The sequence below is a fragment of the Mustelus asterias genome, chromosome 9 (genome assembly GCF_964213995.1).
Source record: "Mustelus asterias chromosome 9, sMusAst1.hap1.1, whole genome shotgun sequence".
NCBI classification, from domain to species: domain Eukaryota; kingdom Metazoa; phylum Chordata; class Chondrichthyes; order Carcharhiniformes; family Triakidae; genus Mustelus; species Mustelus asterias.
Window position 1 is genome coordinate 102329030 of NC_135809.1, and position 15559 is coordinate 102344588.

General features: G+C 41.0%; 1 protein-coding gene across 6 annotated transcripts in view; it reads left to right on the top strand.

The window, feature by feature from the left end:
* The window catches only part of dennd5a (DENN/MADD domain containing 5A), a 263959-nt gene that overhangs the window by 83363 nt on the left and 165037 nt on the right, over positions 1 to 15559 (top strand). For 4 of the 6 annotated variants that reach the window (XM_078220715.1, XM_078220711.1, XM_078220712.1 and 1 more), the window contains one exon: positions 8696 to 9368. In XM_078220715.1, the coding sequence (XP_078076841.1) occupies positions 8696 to 9368 (673 nt within the window). Of the gene's footprint in view, positions 1 to 6111; positions 6184 to 7849; positions 7889 to 8695; positions 9369 to 15559 lie in introns of those variants that run through there. The other 2 variants (XM_078220713.1, XM_078220714.1) reach the window with 2 other exon arrangements.

A 15559-nucleotide genomic window follows, 5' to 3' on the forward strand; every position in this document is an offset into this window, starting at 1 on the left:
AAAGAGAAAAGGCTACTACTTCTCTGCAGCTTCAAAACAGCAACTAAGCTTGAGTTCTCTGTGTAAGCCTAGCTCCACCCAGTCACCTGATGTTACTGTGAATCAACCCACCTAATCAAGTCCTACTCTGCAAAACCCTAGGGAAAATCACTAAAATCAGCAGAACAGCATTAGTTCAGATTAAAACAAACATTCTAGCAATAAGGAACAAGTATGCTGTTGCAGTAACAATACAGGCCTGCCTGATATAGACTCGGTGGCACTGGTTAGAACAGACTGTTAGAACAGAAACATTACTAAAATAAATTTCTTAAAGGCACAGTATCATCACAATTCTCACCATAAAGTATAAACCAAGAAATGTAAATTAATTCCTTGTTTTTAATGCATAGTTTTACAAAGTGATGGAAGAAAAGATGGGATTAAGAGAGAGATAAAAGATGGGAAATGTAAAATCAAGTTTAATTTTTAAAAAATTCCCAGCAACGCTAAAGGAATGTGCAGAACAGAGTTTTCTCATTATGTTGAGCAACTAACAGGCTATTTTGGTTAAGAAAGAGTTACTTAACCTTGTAGTAAAGGAGTGTTGAGGGAAGAGTGACCATAAAATTATGGAATTTAGGAATGAATTTGAGAATGATTTTGTTAAATCTGAAACTAGTGTCTTAAATCTAAACAAAATAATGGTGTGGGGGCAATTTGGCTAAGATGGATTGGGAATCTATGTGAAAAGATACGGCGGTAGACAAGCAATAACGAGTATTTAAATAATTAATACAAAATTTGTTAACATTTTTTTCAAGCACAAAAACCTCACAGAAAATGTGGTAGAGGGAGAGAGATGTCAGTTGACGGGGTTGTGTGCTACTCCTGCGAAATGTGGGATATCATGGACACAAGTGTCCCTGAGGACTACATCTGTGGGAAGTGCATCCAGTTGCAAATGCTCACTGAATGCATGGATCGGTAAGAGCAGTAGCTGGAAGCACTGAGGAACACACAATTAGCTGAAATTGTTACAGATAATATCTGCAGAGATGTGGTGCAGGAAGATAGATGGGTGACCACCAGATGGGGTAGGCAGCCAGTACAAGGGTCCCCTATGGCTGTCCACCTATCTAACAAGTATACCGTTTTGGATACTGATGAGGAGGGAGGTCCATCACGGGACCGCAGTGGCCAGACCGGGGGGGGGAAGAGAGAGAAGGGCGGAGGGGAGTGGGGGGGGGAGGAGAACGGGGTGGGGGGGAGGAGAACGGGGTGGGGGGGGGGAGAATGGGGGGCGGGCACAAAGCATAGCAAAACAATAGTGGTAGGGGATTCAATAGTCAGGGGCACAAATGTTGCCACGAAAAGGACTCCAGGATGGTAGCCCCTGGTGCCAGGGTACTGGATGTCTCTGAGCAGGTACAAAGCATCCTAAAATGGGAGGGAAACCAGACAGATGCCATTGTCCACATTGGCACAAATTACATAAGTAGAAAGGGTAGCAAGGTCCTGCAATGGCAATTTAGGGAGTTAGATGATTAAAAAGCAGGACCTCTAGGGTAGTAATCTCAGGATTACTTCCTGTGCCATGTGCTAGTAAGGCTAGGAACAGGGAGATAGTGCAGCTGAACATGTGGCTAAAGAACTGGTGCAGGAGAGAGGGCTTCAGATTTGTGGATCATTGGAATGTCTTCCAGGGAAGGTGGGGTCTGTATAAGAAGGACAGGTTACACCTGAACTGGAGGGGCACCAGTATCCTGGCTGGGAGGTTTGCTAGTGTGGTTTGGGTATGTTTAAACTAGTGTGGCAAGGGGGTGGGAATCAGAACATGAGGTGAGCTAGTGTACGGACTGGGGATGAGCATGGACCAAGGCCAGGCTAGCTATGAGGAAGAGCAGGCTAGGGTACATTGAACTCAATGGGCCTGGAGGTCTGGAGTGCATCTGCTTTGATGCAAGGAGTATAACAGGTACGACAGATGAACTTAGAACCTTGATTCATACGCGGAACTTGGATGTGATTGCGGTCACAGAGACTTGGTTAAAAGAGGGACAGGACTTGCAGCTAAATGTTACGGGATATGGGTAGTTTAGGTGAGACAGAGGGGAAGGCAAAAGAGGTGGGGGAGTTGCAATACGAGTTAGGGAACATATTACAGCTGTACAGAGGGAGGACACCTTGGAAGAATCATGTAACGAGACAAGGGGGCAGTCATTATGATGGGGTTACGACAGGCCTCCCAACCACCCACGGGAAGTTGAAGAACAGATATATAAACAGATTCTGGACAGATGTCGAAGTAATAGGGTTGTTGTACTGGGAGACTTTAGTTTTCCTCATATTGACTGGAAATCCCTTGAGGCTAGGGATCCGGATGGTGAGGAATTTGTTAAATGTGTCCAGGAAGGTTTTTTGGAACAATATGTAGATAGTCTGACTAGAGAGGGAAATACTATAAATACAGGCTATACTGGACCTGGTACTCGGGAATGAGCCCGGCCATGTCATCAAAGTTTCAGTGGGGGAACATGTGGCCAACAGTGACCACAATTCCGTAAGTTTTCGGATACTCGTGGAAAAGGACAAGTGTTGTCCTAGGGTTCAGGTGCTAAATTGGGGGAAGCCTAACTACAACCGGATGAGGCAGGATTTGGGAGAGGCTGTTTGAGAGTAAATCCACATCGGGCATGTGGGAGTCTTTTAAGGAGCAGTTGATCGGAGTGCAGGACAGGCATGTGCCTGTGAAAAGGAAGGACAGTAAAGGCAGGATTTGGGAACCGTGGATGACCAGGGAAATTGTGAGTCTAGTCAAAAAGAAAAAGGATGCATACATGAGGTCTAGGCAACTAAAAACAGATGAAGCACCTGAAGAATACAGGGAAGATAGAAAAGATCCCAAACAGTGAGTTAGGAGGGCAAAAAGGGGTCACGCAATGTTCTTGGCAGGCAGGATTAAGGAGAATCCTAAGGCATTTTACACATATATTAGGAACAACAGGATAGCTTGAGAAAGAGTTGGTCCACTCAAGGACAAAGGAGGAAAATTATGTGTAGGACCAAAGGAAGTGGGTGAGATCCTTAATGAGTACTTTGCATCGGTATTCACAAAGGAGAGGGACACGTTGATTGATGGTGTCTTGGAGGGGTATATAAACTGTCTAGAGCAAGTCATCATTACAAGGGAGGAAGTGTTAGGTATATTTTAAAAAGCACTAAGGTAGACAAATCCCCAAGGCCAGATGGCATCTATCCCAGATTACTGAGGGAGACGAGAGGAAATTGCTGGGCCTCTAACAGCAATCTTTGTTTCTTTGTTGGCCACAAGTGAGGTCCCAGAGGATTGGAGGACAGCCAATGTTGTCCCGTTATTTAAGAAGGGAAGCAAGGATAACCCGGGTAGTTATAGGCCAGTGAGCTTGACGTCAGTGATAGAGAAATTGTTGGAGAAGATTCTTAAAGATAGGATCTATACACATTTGGAACTGAATGGTTTTAGCGACCGACAGCATGGTTTTGTATGAGGGAGGTCATGTCTCACTAATTTGATTGAGATTTTTGAGGAGGTGACAAAAATGATTGACAATGAAAGGGCCGTGGATGTTGTCTACATGGACTTTAATAAAGCATTTAACAAGGTCCCTCATGGCAGGATGGTGCAAAAGGTTAAATCACATGGGATCAAGGGTGACTTCGAACTGGCTTGGCCATAGAAGACAGAGAGTAGTGGTGGAAGGGTGTTTTTCTGAATGGAGGTTTGTAACTAGTGTTCCGCAGGTATTGGTGCTGAGATCTCTGTTGTTTGTAATATATATAAATGATTTGGGAGAAAATGGAGCTGGTCTGATTAGCAAGATTGCAGATGATACTGAGATTGCTGAAGTTGTGGATAATGATAAAGCTTGTCAGAGAATACAGCAGGATATAGATAGGCTGGAAAATTGGGCGGGAAACGGCAGACGGAATTTAATCCGAACAAATGCGAGGGTTTTTTTTCATAGCTGCCTTCCGTACTGTAGGGATTCTATTTGGCCCATCGAGTCTGCACCGACCACAATCCCACCCAGGACCTATTCCCATAACCCTCATTTACCCTGCGAATCCCCATGACACTAGCGTCAATTCAGCATGGCCAATCAACCTAACCCACACATCTTTGGACTGTGGGAGGAAACCAGAGCACCCGGAGAGAACCCATGCAGACACAGGGAGAATGTGCAAACTTCACACACACAGTGACCTGAGGCCAGATTTGAACCTGGGTCCCTGGCGCTGTGAGGCAGCAGCAGGTGATGCATTTTGGTAGATCTCATTCAGGTGGGAGCTATAAAATAAATGGCAGAACCATCAGAAGCGTAGACACACACAGATTCAGGAGTACAGGTCTACAGATTTTCAAAAGTGGCAGCATGGGTGGAAAAGGTGGTGAAGAAAGGATATAGCATGCTTACCTTCATCGACCAGGGCATCGAGTGTAAAAGTTGGCAAATTATTTTAGTTACATATAATGTTGGTTAGACCACATTTGGAATACTGTGTCTAATTCAGGTCGGCACACTACCAGAAGGATGTGGAAGCTTTGGAGGGAGTCCAGAGAAGGTTTACCAGGATGTTGCCTGGTATGGAGGGTATTAACTATGAGAAGAGACTGAATAAACTGGGATTGTTTTCCCTGGAAAGACGGAGGCTGAGGGGCGACCTGATAGAAGTTTATAAAATTATGAAGGGTATAGATGGGGTGAACAGTTGGAAGCTTTTTCCCAGGGCAGAAATGACAATTACAAGAGGACACAAGTTCAAGGTAAGTAGGGAAAAGTTCAGTACAGATGTGCGGGGAAGTCTTTTTACAATGGGGGTGGTGTGGGTCTGGAATGCACTGCCAAGTGAGGTGTTGAGGCAGAGACGTTAATGACATTTAAGACTTATCTGGATAGACACATGAACAGGTGGGGAATAGAGGCTTATAGGTGGTTGGTCTAGATAGGACAACGTGATTGGTGCAGGCTTGGTGGGCTGAAGGGCCTGTTCCTGTGCTGTAATGTTCTTTGTTCTCTTTGTGGTCGTGTTGTGTCTAGCAAGAGGAGTTTAAATATAGTATTAGATCAGAGGAAGAGGCTTATAATGTCGTCAATCCCCCTTGGGGATTGAGAGAATTTTAGGAATCGACAAAAAAGAGCACAAAATTGAAAAGGAAAGAGAACATGATTGGTGAGAGACATGAAACAGATTGTAAACTTTTCTATAAGTATAGAAATGGGAAAAGATCATAATAAATAAATGTTAGAGGCTTAGACAGGTGAAATTATAAAGGGGAATAAGTAAATGGAAGGCAAATTAAACTAATATTTCTGTATTTATTTTCACAGTGGAAAGCACAAAATACATTTCTGAAGTAATGGAGAACCAAGGGCTTGGCAAAAGTTAGGAACTTATAGAAATAGTGTCGGTAGAGAAATAGCACTGGAAAAATTAATTTGCATAAGTGGAGAGTTATCTTGTGAGGAAAGGATGAAAATGCAGAATTTTTTGGATGGTGAGAGATGAGGACATGTTTGCAATCAGAAGGGCTTGAGTGATATTTGCATAATCAAAATGTTAACATCACAAAGTCAACAAAAGAAAGGAGATAGTCACTGACTTCAGGAAGCATAGTGAAGGATATGACCCTGTCCACATCAATGGGGATGAAGTAGAAATGGTCGAGAGCTTCATGTTTTTAGGTGTTCAGATCACCAACAACCTGTCCTAGTCTCTTCGTGCCGACACTATAGTTAAGAAAGCGCACCAATGCTTCTACTTAAAAGACTAAGGAAATTTGGCATGTCCGCTACGACTCTCACCACTCTCACCAACTTTTACAGATGCATTCTTTCTTTACAGAAGGCATTCTTTCTGGTTGTATCACAGCTTGCTATGGCTTCTGCTCTGTCCAAGACTGCAAGAAAACTACAAAAGGTCGTGAATGAAGCCCAGTCCATCACTCAAACCAGCATCCCATCCATTGACACTGTTCATGCTTCCCATTGCCTCGGAAAAGCAGGCGGCATAATTAAGGACTCCATGCACCCCGGACATTCTCTCTTCCATCTTCTTCCATTGGGAAAAAGATACAAAAGTCTGAGGTCGCGTACCAACCGACTCAAGAACAGCTTCTTCCCTGCTGCCATCAGACTTTTGAATGGACCTACCTTGCATTAAGTTGATCTTTTTCTACACTCTAGCTATCATTGTAACACTACATTATGCACCCTCTCCTTTCCTTCTCTATGTACAGTATGCTTTGTCTGTATAGCGCAAAAGAAACAATACTTTTCACTGTGTACTAATACATGTATCAAATCAAATGCAGGTACAGCAAGCAATTAGGAAGACAAATCATACATTACCTTTTTTATAAAAGGATTGGAGTAAAACTGTAAATAAATGTTACTACATTATACAGTGCATTTTTGAGGCCACCCTAGAGTACGGTGTTCAGATTTGGTCTCTTTACTAAAGGAAGGATTTGCCCTAGAGAGAGTGCAATGTAGATTTACTGCAATGGTTCCTGGGTTGACTGGATTGTCCTTCACTAGGCTTTTGACCAGGCTTTTATTCCCTAGAGTTTAGAAGAATGAGAGGTGATCAAATTGAAACAAATCAAAATCTTAAGGGATTGACAGGGTAGATGCTGAGAAAAGTCTTCCCCTAGTTGGGGAATTTAGAAAATGTGTTCATACTCTCCGAATAAGAGCATTTAGGGAGTAAGATGAGGAGGAATTTCTTCACTCAATGGGTTGTGAATCTATGGAATTATCTACTCCAGAGAGCTATGGCTGATAGGCCGTTGAGTATATTCAAGACAGAAGTTGCTAGATTTTTGGTACCAGGAGAATTAAGAATATGGGAATAATGCAGGATGGTGAAGTTAAGTTAGAAGATCAGCCATTATCTTGTTGAATGGTGAAGAAAGCTCAGCAGGCCAAATGGCCTTCAACTCCTAATTCTTATGAATGAGATTCCACGCTTTAAAAATTGTATTTCACTGTCAGAGATTTCATATGGCAGTAATTAAGACTCATCACACCAATAAACATATAGCTGCTCCCGAGTACAGTAGCCCTAACCTTTTCTGGCCTGTTTAGTGGGTAACCAGTGGATAAATATCAAAATTTTAGCGTCAGTGCTAAGTTGAGTGAGTGGAGCACAGCAGGACACCTCCAATAGTAGATTTCTGTGTTTAACTGCCCAAGTGTGAACTATGGAAGTTGCTGACTGATTTATCCCATGCTAATGCCGAGTGCTGATAGCTTCGCTTTTATTCCTAATGCAAAATCTGGGCCAGTAAATGTTTCCTCCTTGCACCCTTTTTCTACTGTTCCCACAAGATTTTAACCGGTGACCTTTGCATGAATGAATCCTTCAACTCAATTTTAATCAGCACAATGCTGAATAAACTTTAGGGTAGCTGGAATGGCTGTGATCTTTAGCGACCATACTGATGGTAAATAAAATTCATCAAAAATTAAATTTGACAAGGTTCTCCCTTTTGTAAAATAAAGTTCATAAATTCTTCTACAGCACAAAACCAAATCGTCACTAAAAGATGGGTTTTATTTTCTTTAGACAACTTCTGTGCATTTGCAGGACAATTTGTGGTGAACTGATTTGAAGAAGTTAATTTAGATGACTGAATTAACACTTGGGTTTCATCTTGACCAATTATGCTTTCACATAGGTTGCTACACATTTGTGTTTTGTAATTGTAAACATCTAATTTGAAAGAAACTGTGCCTTCATTATGAAAAATGTACTTTTTTATTCATTTACTGGATGTGGGAGACGCTGGCTAATCAACATTTATTGACCTTGAGAAGGTGGTGGTGAGCTGCCGCCTTGAACGACTGCAGCCCCTGTGGTGTAGGTACAGTCATAGTGCTCCTTTTTATTGACTTCATAGCAGTTTGATACAGTGGAGTGGCTTGCTGGGCCATTACACACCAGGATGATAGGGAGTGGGATAGCTTGATCTTGGTTTCAGATAAAGCTCGGCACAACATCGTGGGCCGAAGGGCCTGTTCTGTGCTGTACTGTTCTATGTTCTATGTTCTATTTCAGAGGGCATTTTATTGCTGTGGGCACGTGTAGGCCAGACCAGGTAAGGACAGCAGATTTCCTTCACTAAAGGACATTAGTGAAGTAGATGGTGTTTTTTTAAAAACAATCGACAATATTTTCGTGGTTATCATTAGACTAGTCCATTATGCGACCGCCTCCTCGAGTGTAAGAGCAGTAAGTATAAAATATGAATAGACTGCCAGGCACATTGAGCTATTCTCCTTTTATTCAGAGTGATGAGCACACGGAGCTGACTACAATATGGAGCATTGAGGTGAATAGCATAGATATATTTAAGGGAAAGCGCGATAAGTTTATGATTGGGGAAAAAAAAGAATAGATAGATATGGTGGGATGAAGTTGGGTAGGAGCTTGTGTGGCATAAACATTGGCATAGTCCAGTTGGGCAAATGGTCTGCTTCTGTGCTGTAAATTCAATGTAAAATGTTGGAAAAAGTAAGGAATTCTTAATAAGTCTCAGGTTGGCAAGTATGATTTACTAGGTCCATTGGGATTCCCTTGTAGGACCTCAGTTTGTAAGCCTATGTTTTAAAGTCACATGGTTTGCATTGTTGTGTTTATAATCTAACTCTCTTGTTTTTTTTTGTTCAAGCTCTGCATGCCCAAAGGGCTTTCCTTTAAAACACAGTCTGACAACCGAGATCCACAATTCCATTCGTTCATCATCACCCGTGAAGATGGTTCCCGCACCTATGGGTTTGCCCTCACCTTTTATGAAGAGGTGGCTAGTAAACAGATCTGCAGTGCAATGCAAACATTGTATCACATGCATAATGCAGAACAATATGACATCCTTCATACTTCAACTACGATCTGCATAAACTCATCTGAGAGTAACTCTGATAATTGCAGTGACTTACCGACTGGCATGACAAAACTACAGCGTTTTAATTCGTACGATATTAGCAAGGACACTTTGTACGTCTCAAAATGCATTTGTTTGATTGCACCAATGCCTTTCATGCAAGCTTGTAAGAAGGTGCTTGAGCAACTCCATCAAGCTGTGACTTCTCTTCAACCTCCTCCATTACCACTAGAAAGTTATGTTTACAATATACTGTACGAGGTGCCTTTGCCACCAGCAGGGAGGTCTTTAAAATTTCTCGGTGTATATGGCCCAATTGTTTGTCAAAGGCCAAGCACTAATGAGTTGCCACTTTTTGACTTTCCAATTAATGAGATGTTTGAACTGTTGGGCCTGGAAAATGTACTACAGCTCTTCACCTGTGCATTGCTGGAGATTCAAATCCTGCTTTATTCTCAACGTAAGTCTAACATTCATTCATTCGTTTTACATTTTATACAAGTACCAGTAACTGACCAAAAATATTTGTACATCTGCAAGAGATTACAAGGGCAATTAGTTAATCAAGGTGTTCAGATCATATCTTGAATGAATAGTAGTTCATCAATGTCAATGTTAAGCCAGAGAAAAAAAATACAGAATCAAGAACAGATTGAGAAGAGCAAACTATGGAACGATAAGAGGATTTGACTTGAATAAATTGGAGCAAATTAACTAGTAAATCAGTGAAAGAACAGTGGAAAATATGGATGTTTGAAATTGGTGTAGTACAGTGCAGTCTAGGGACATTCCACTGAGGAAAAAATAGAGCTGTGTCTTAACGTTATATTTCCATGAATCCATGAATGATACCAAAAAATGTTAAAACAAAAACATATGAAAAACTGAATCTAATGGTACAAAAGAGATTGAGCGAAATACTGTTTGACAAAAAGAGTCAGGAGAACTAAAGGTGAATATAAAAAATTTACTTGCAACCAACGTAAAAGAATCAACAATGATTTTATAAACTTATGGGGCAGAGGACAAGAATAGTCGAGGAGGATAAGGAAATTGCAGAGATGTTTCAGTATTTAAAGAGGAGACTCCAGGAATTCTTCAGAACTTTGTGAATTGGAAAGGTAACCAGTCGATGATATATGCATTAATAATTCCTGTTGTTCTTGAGGTTAATGTTTATTAAAATTGTGTCCAGGTGATGCTCAAAATACTGAAGATGCTATGTGAGGAAGTAGGGGAGGGGGCTAAAAATGATCTTTCAAATTTCATTATGAAAGGATCCAGAAGTGTGGAGGATGTCAAATGTTAGATCGTTATTCAAAAAGAGGAAGAGTACATTTAATCTGTTAACCTTTATGTCAGTTGTACATAAATCACTTAACACCATCATTAGCGGTAAAATAAATGAATACTTGAAAGGCATGAATTGATAAATTCATTTATGATTGATTGTGAGAGGTAGACCATATATGACTCGCCTAATTTTCTTTTTCACAGTAGAGCAAAAAATATAGGTGTACTGTAGTAGATACTGTTCACACCAATTATTTTTGGGACGTTTTCTTAGTGCTATGTGAGAACTTGGCTGAGAAAACTAGGGCTATGACTTAAAAGGGAAATTGGTGGCACAGTTTAGGAAAAGACCTGCATAGCAAAGGAGATCTCGGGATCAAAGTTATTCTTTGCCTTTCTGTAATATATTGTACAGAATTAACTCTCAAGTATCTTAGCAAACACCAAATCTATAATTTTAATTAGACATTTAGATAAAAAGAATTATCTTTGCTGCGGGTGGTACAGCAACACCTGCTATGGGAGTATCAAATGCTTTGTGTTTATGCAGACAGTATTATATGGACATCACTTACTATTCCTCTCTTTTATCCAAAATTGAATTTATTCCCAACAACACCCAAAATTTAAGAACACAGAATTTTGGTATCATGACAAATATGTAAAGGAACCAGCTGAATTCACAAAAGCTTTGTTAAAACTCCTCAATAAGGAGATTTGAGATTTATTGACCATCTTGGATCCAGGAGTGAATGATGCTTAGGGTTGGCTTGATGACCTGCTTACATAATCTGGTTTGGATTGAACATGAATTCACCTTTCCAACCTGAATTTGGATACCCACAAGTTGCTAAGTAATTGAATTAAGCATCAATGAAGTCCGGTTGCAAGTCATACACTGACAGTCGTTCATTAACTTCCAAATTGTAATTATCACTTAAACATTGAGTATATAAATGATAGACTTAAGTAGCAATTGAGTAATAACTAATAGTCACTTAAAACAATTTGACCCAGTATTGGCCCAAAGCTGTCATTACTTCATTGAACCCGCATTGAACCGACAGCATCTTTAAGATTTCGGACATGTGCAGGAATCCAGTGTGGAAATCAGGAAGTTGTTATAAACAAGTCTATGCCCTTCCATAGGACATGCTGTAGAGGTTCCCAAAGATTAGTATATCCTTTTCAAGCATGAGATTTCAAGCATGCTGTTAGTTTTGCTGTAAAACTCTTTCAGTGAGGTGTAACTGGGTTTTTAAACAATTCTTTAAATTAATTTTTGGGATGTGAACATTGCTGGCAAGGTCAGCATTTATTGCATATCCTTAATTGCCTTTGAGATTGTAGCAATTGATTAGATACAGTCTTGTTGCAGTTTAGGTGAGATTTCCAAAATTTTTACCCAGCGATAGTGAAGTAGTTTCAAAGTCATGGTGATGTGCAGCCTGGAAATAGAAATTGTGCCACCATGTACCTTGTCCTTCTAGATGGTAGAGGTCCTGGATTTGGAAATATCTGTCAAAGGAGCCTTTGTGAATTGCCACAGTACATCTTTTAGATGGTACATACTGCTGCCACAGTGCATGGTGGTGGATGGAGGGCAGCTTTGTCTTGGATGTGTTCAGCTTCTTGAGTGTTTTTGGAGCTGCACTCATCCAGGCAAGTGGTGAGCATTCCAACATAATGCTGACTTGTGCCTTGTAGATGGTGGACTTGCTTTGGGGAGTCGGGAACCAAATTACTCGCTGCAAAATTCCCAGCCTTTGGCTTGCTTCTGTAGCCACATTATGTATCTGGCCAGTTCAGTTTCTGATCAGTGGTAACTCCCTAGATGTTGACAGTAGGGGAATGCAACAAAGGTAATGCTGTTGAATATCAAGATAGTTAGATTCTCCATTGTTGGAAATAGCCATTCAATGGCATTTGTGTTGTGCAAATGCCATTTGCCACTCATAAGCTTAAACTTGAATATTGTCCAAGTCTTGATGCATGCAGCTCAGGACTGCTTCGGTATCTGAGGAGTTGTGAACAGTGTTGAAAACTGTGGAATCATCAGTAAAAATTCCCATTTCTGACCTTGTGTTGGAGGGAAGGTCATCGATGAAACAGCTGAAGATGGTTGTGCCTGGAACACTACCCAGGGGAACTTGTGCAGTGAATTATTGTTATAAACATCCTTACCATCCCTGAAGACCTAATTTTGTATTTATAGAATGGTTAAAAGTTTCCAGTTTTAAAAGCATTTTTTCTTTAAATGTCTGCTAATCTTTAGGACCATAGAAAAACCATGGCACAGAAAGAGGCCATTCAGCCCACCATGTCTGCTGTGGCCAAAAAGAGAAAAAAAAGAAACCAACTGCCCATTTTAATCCTGCTTTGCAGATTACAGAATTTCACGTGTAGATCCAGGTACCTTTTATTAGATGAGTTGAGCATATCAGTCTTAACCACCAATTCAGACAGTGGATTCCAGATGCCCACCATCTGGGTGAAAATGTTTTATCATGTCCCTCCAAATCCTTTTACAAGTCGCCTTAAATCTATGCCCTGGCTAATTGACCCCTCTGCTGGAGAAATTGATTTTTCCTGTCTACCTTATCTAGACCCCCTGATAATTTGTACACTTCAATTAGATCATCCCTCATCCTTCTCTGTTCTCTGGTAAATAGCTCCAACCTATCCAATCTTTCCTCTTAGCTGCAATTTTCAAGCCCTCACAACATTTTTGTAAATCTCCTCTACTCTCTTCAGAGCAATTATGTCCTCCTGAAAGGCGGTGACCAGAACTGTACACAAAATTTCAGCTGTCGCCTAATCAGCGTTTTATAGTCTCCGCATTGCATCCCTGCTTTTGTATTCAATACCTCATTCAATAAAGGAGAGCGTACCAAATGCATTCTGCTACCTTCAGGGATCTGTGGACGTGCACTCCAAGGTCTCTCGCTTCCCTCACCCCTTTCAAAATCCTTCCATTAATGGAGTATTCCCTTGCTTTTCTCTCCCCTGTACGTTTTTGATTTGATTTATTATTGTCACATGTATTAACATACAGTGAAAAGTATTGTTTTTTGTACGCTAAACAGACAAAACATACCATTCATAGAGAAGAAAATGAGAGAGTGCAGAATGCAGTGTTAGTCATAGCTAGGGTGAAGAGAAAGATCAACTTAATGCAAGATAAGTCCATTCAAAAGTCTGACAGCAGCAGGGAAGAAGCAGTTCTTGAGTCGGTTGGTGCGTGACCTCAGACTTTTCTATCTTTTTCCCGACAGAAGAAGGTGAAAGAATGTCCAGGGTGCATGGGGTCCTTAATTATGCTGGCTGCTTTGTCGAGGCAGCGGGAAGTGTAGACAGAGTCAATGGATGGGAGGCTGGTTTGCGTGATGGATTGGGCTACATTCACGACCTTTTGTAGTTCCTTGTGGTCTTGGGCAGAGTAGGAGCCATACCAAGCTATGATGCAACCAGAAAGAATGCTTTCTATAGTGCATCTGTAAAGGTTGGTGAGAGTCGTAGCTGACATGCCAAATGTCCTTAGTCTTCTGAAAAAGTAGAGGCGTTGGTGGGCTTTCGTAACGATAGTGTCAGCATGGGGGGACCAGGACAGGTTATTGGTGATCTGGATACCTAAAAACTTGAAGCTCTTTACCTTGCACTTCTCCGGATTGAATTCCCTTTTGCACTTTTCCGCCCATCCAACCAAACAGTTAGTATCATTCTGGAGACCACCGCTATCCTCTTCATCAACTACATGGCCAATTTTTGTGTCATTTGCAAATTTTCCAATCATGTCTCCCACATTTAAGTCCAAATCATTAATGTACACACCAAACAGCAAGGGCCCTGTGGGACTCCACTGGAAACCACTCTCCATTTGCAAGAACATCCATAGACCATTATCCTTTGTTTCCTGTCACTGAGTCAATTTTGGATCCATCTAGCCACCTTCCCATGTATTTAATGGGATTTTTTTAACCTGTCTGCCATGTGAGACTTTGTCAAATACCTACAAAATCCATGTAGATAACTTCCCTTGCACTACCCTCCAATCCTCCTTGATATTGGAAGTTAGTGAGATGTGATCTTCCTCTAGCAAAACCATGCTGATAATCCCTGATCAATCCTCATCTTTCTAATTAACAGTTTATCCTGTCTCTCAGAATTGATTCTAATAATTTTCCCATCACTGAAGTCAGACTGACCAGCCTATCTGGCTTATCCCTGGCTTAATAACAGATAATGCAGAGGTTGTTGAAAAGGAGGAACTTAAAACAGCTGCCATTATTAGGGAAAAAGTACTCAACAAGCTATTGGGATTAAAGGTGGATAAGTCCCCAGGGCCTGATGGCCTATATCCCACGGCCTTAAAGCAAGTGACAGCAGAGATAGTGGAAGGCATTGGTTATAATGTGCCAACTTTCCTGGATTCTGGAAAGGTTCCAGTAGAGTGGGAAAGGAAGAAAAGCAGAAAGTCGGAAACCATAGACCGGTTGGTTTAACGTCTATTTTTGGGAAACTGTTGGAATCCATTATTAAGGAAGTAGTAACGGGACATTTGGAAAGTCAAAATGCAATCTATCTGAGTCAGCATGCTTTTCTGAAGGGTAGATCATGTTTGACTATTTGTTGGAGTTCTTCGAAAATGTAGCAAACAAGTGGATAATGGAGGTCCTGTCGATGTCGTGTATCTGGACTTCCAGAAAGCATTTGATAAGGTGCCACACTAAAGGTTAATATACAAAGTAAAGTCCTGGTCATCCAGACTTGAAATGTTAGCTCTGTTCTCTCTCCAAAAACAGCATTTTCTGTTTGTGTGTAATATCCTATTGGGTTGGGGTAAAATAGTTGCTTGGTAGAGGATTGGCTAAGCAACAGAAAGCAGCAAGCAGGGATAAATGGGTCTTTTTCTGGTTGGCAAGCTGAACCAAGTGGTTTACAGGATTCGGTCCTTGAGCCCCAGCATTTTACAATCTATGTTAATGACTTGGATCCAGAGATAGAATGTGCTTGAAGACATTCCAATGTTGTTTCAAAATTATTCAAGTGCTCCTGTTCACTGGACTCTGTAATTAGAATGTCATCCAGGTAACATTGTACACCAGAGAGACCACTTAAAATCTGATTCATTGATCTTTTAAATAGGGCTGGTGCAGATGTTACTCAAAAGGCAATCTGTTGTAATGAAAAAGACCTTTGAGTAATGATGCAAAGCAATGGTTGAGATTCAGTGGCTACATTCATTTGTAAATATGCTTGTGAAAGATCAATCTTGCTGAATTTCTGCCCTAGTAACCCAGCAAACAAATCTTCAATTAAGGGAAGTGGATATTGATCAGCACACAACACTGGATTTAT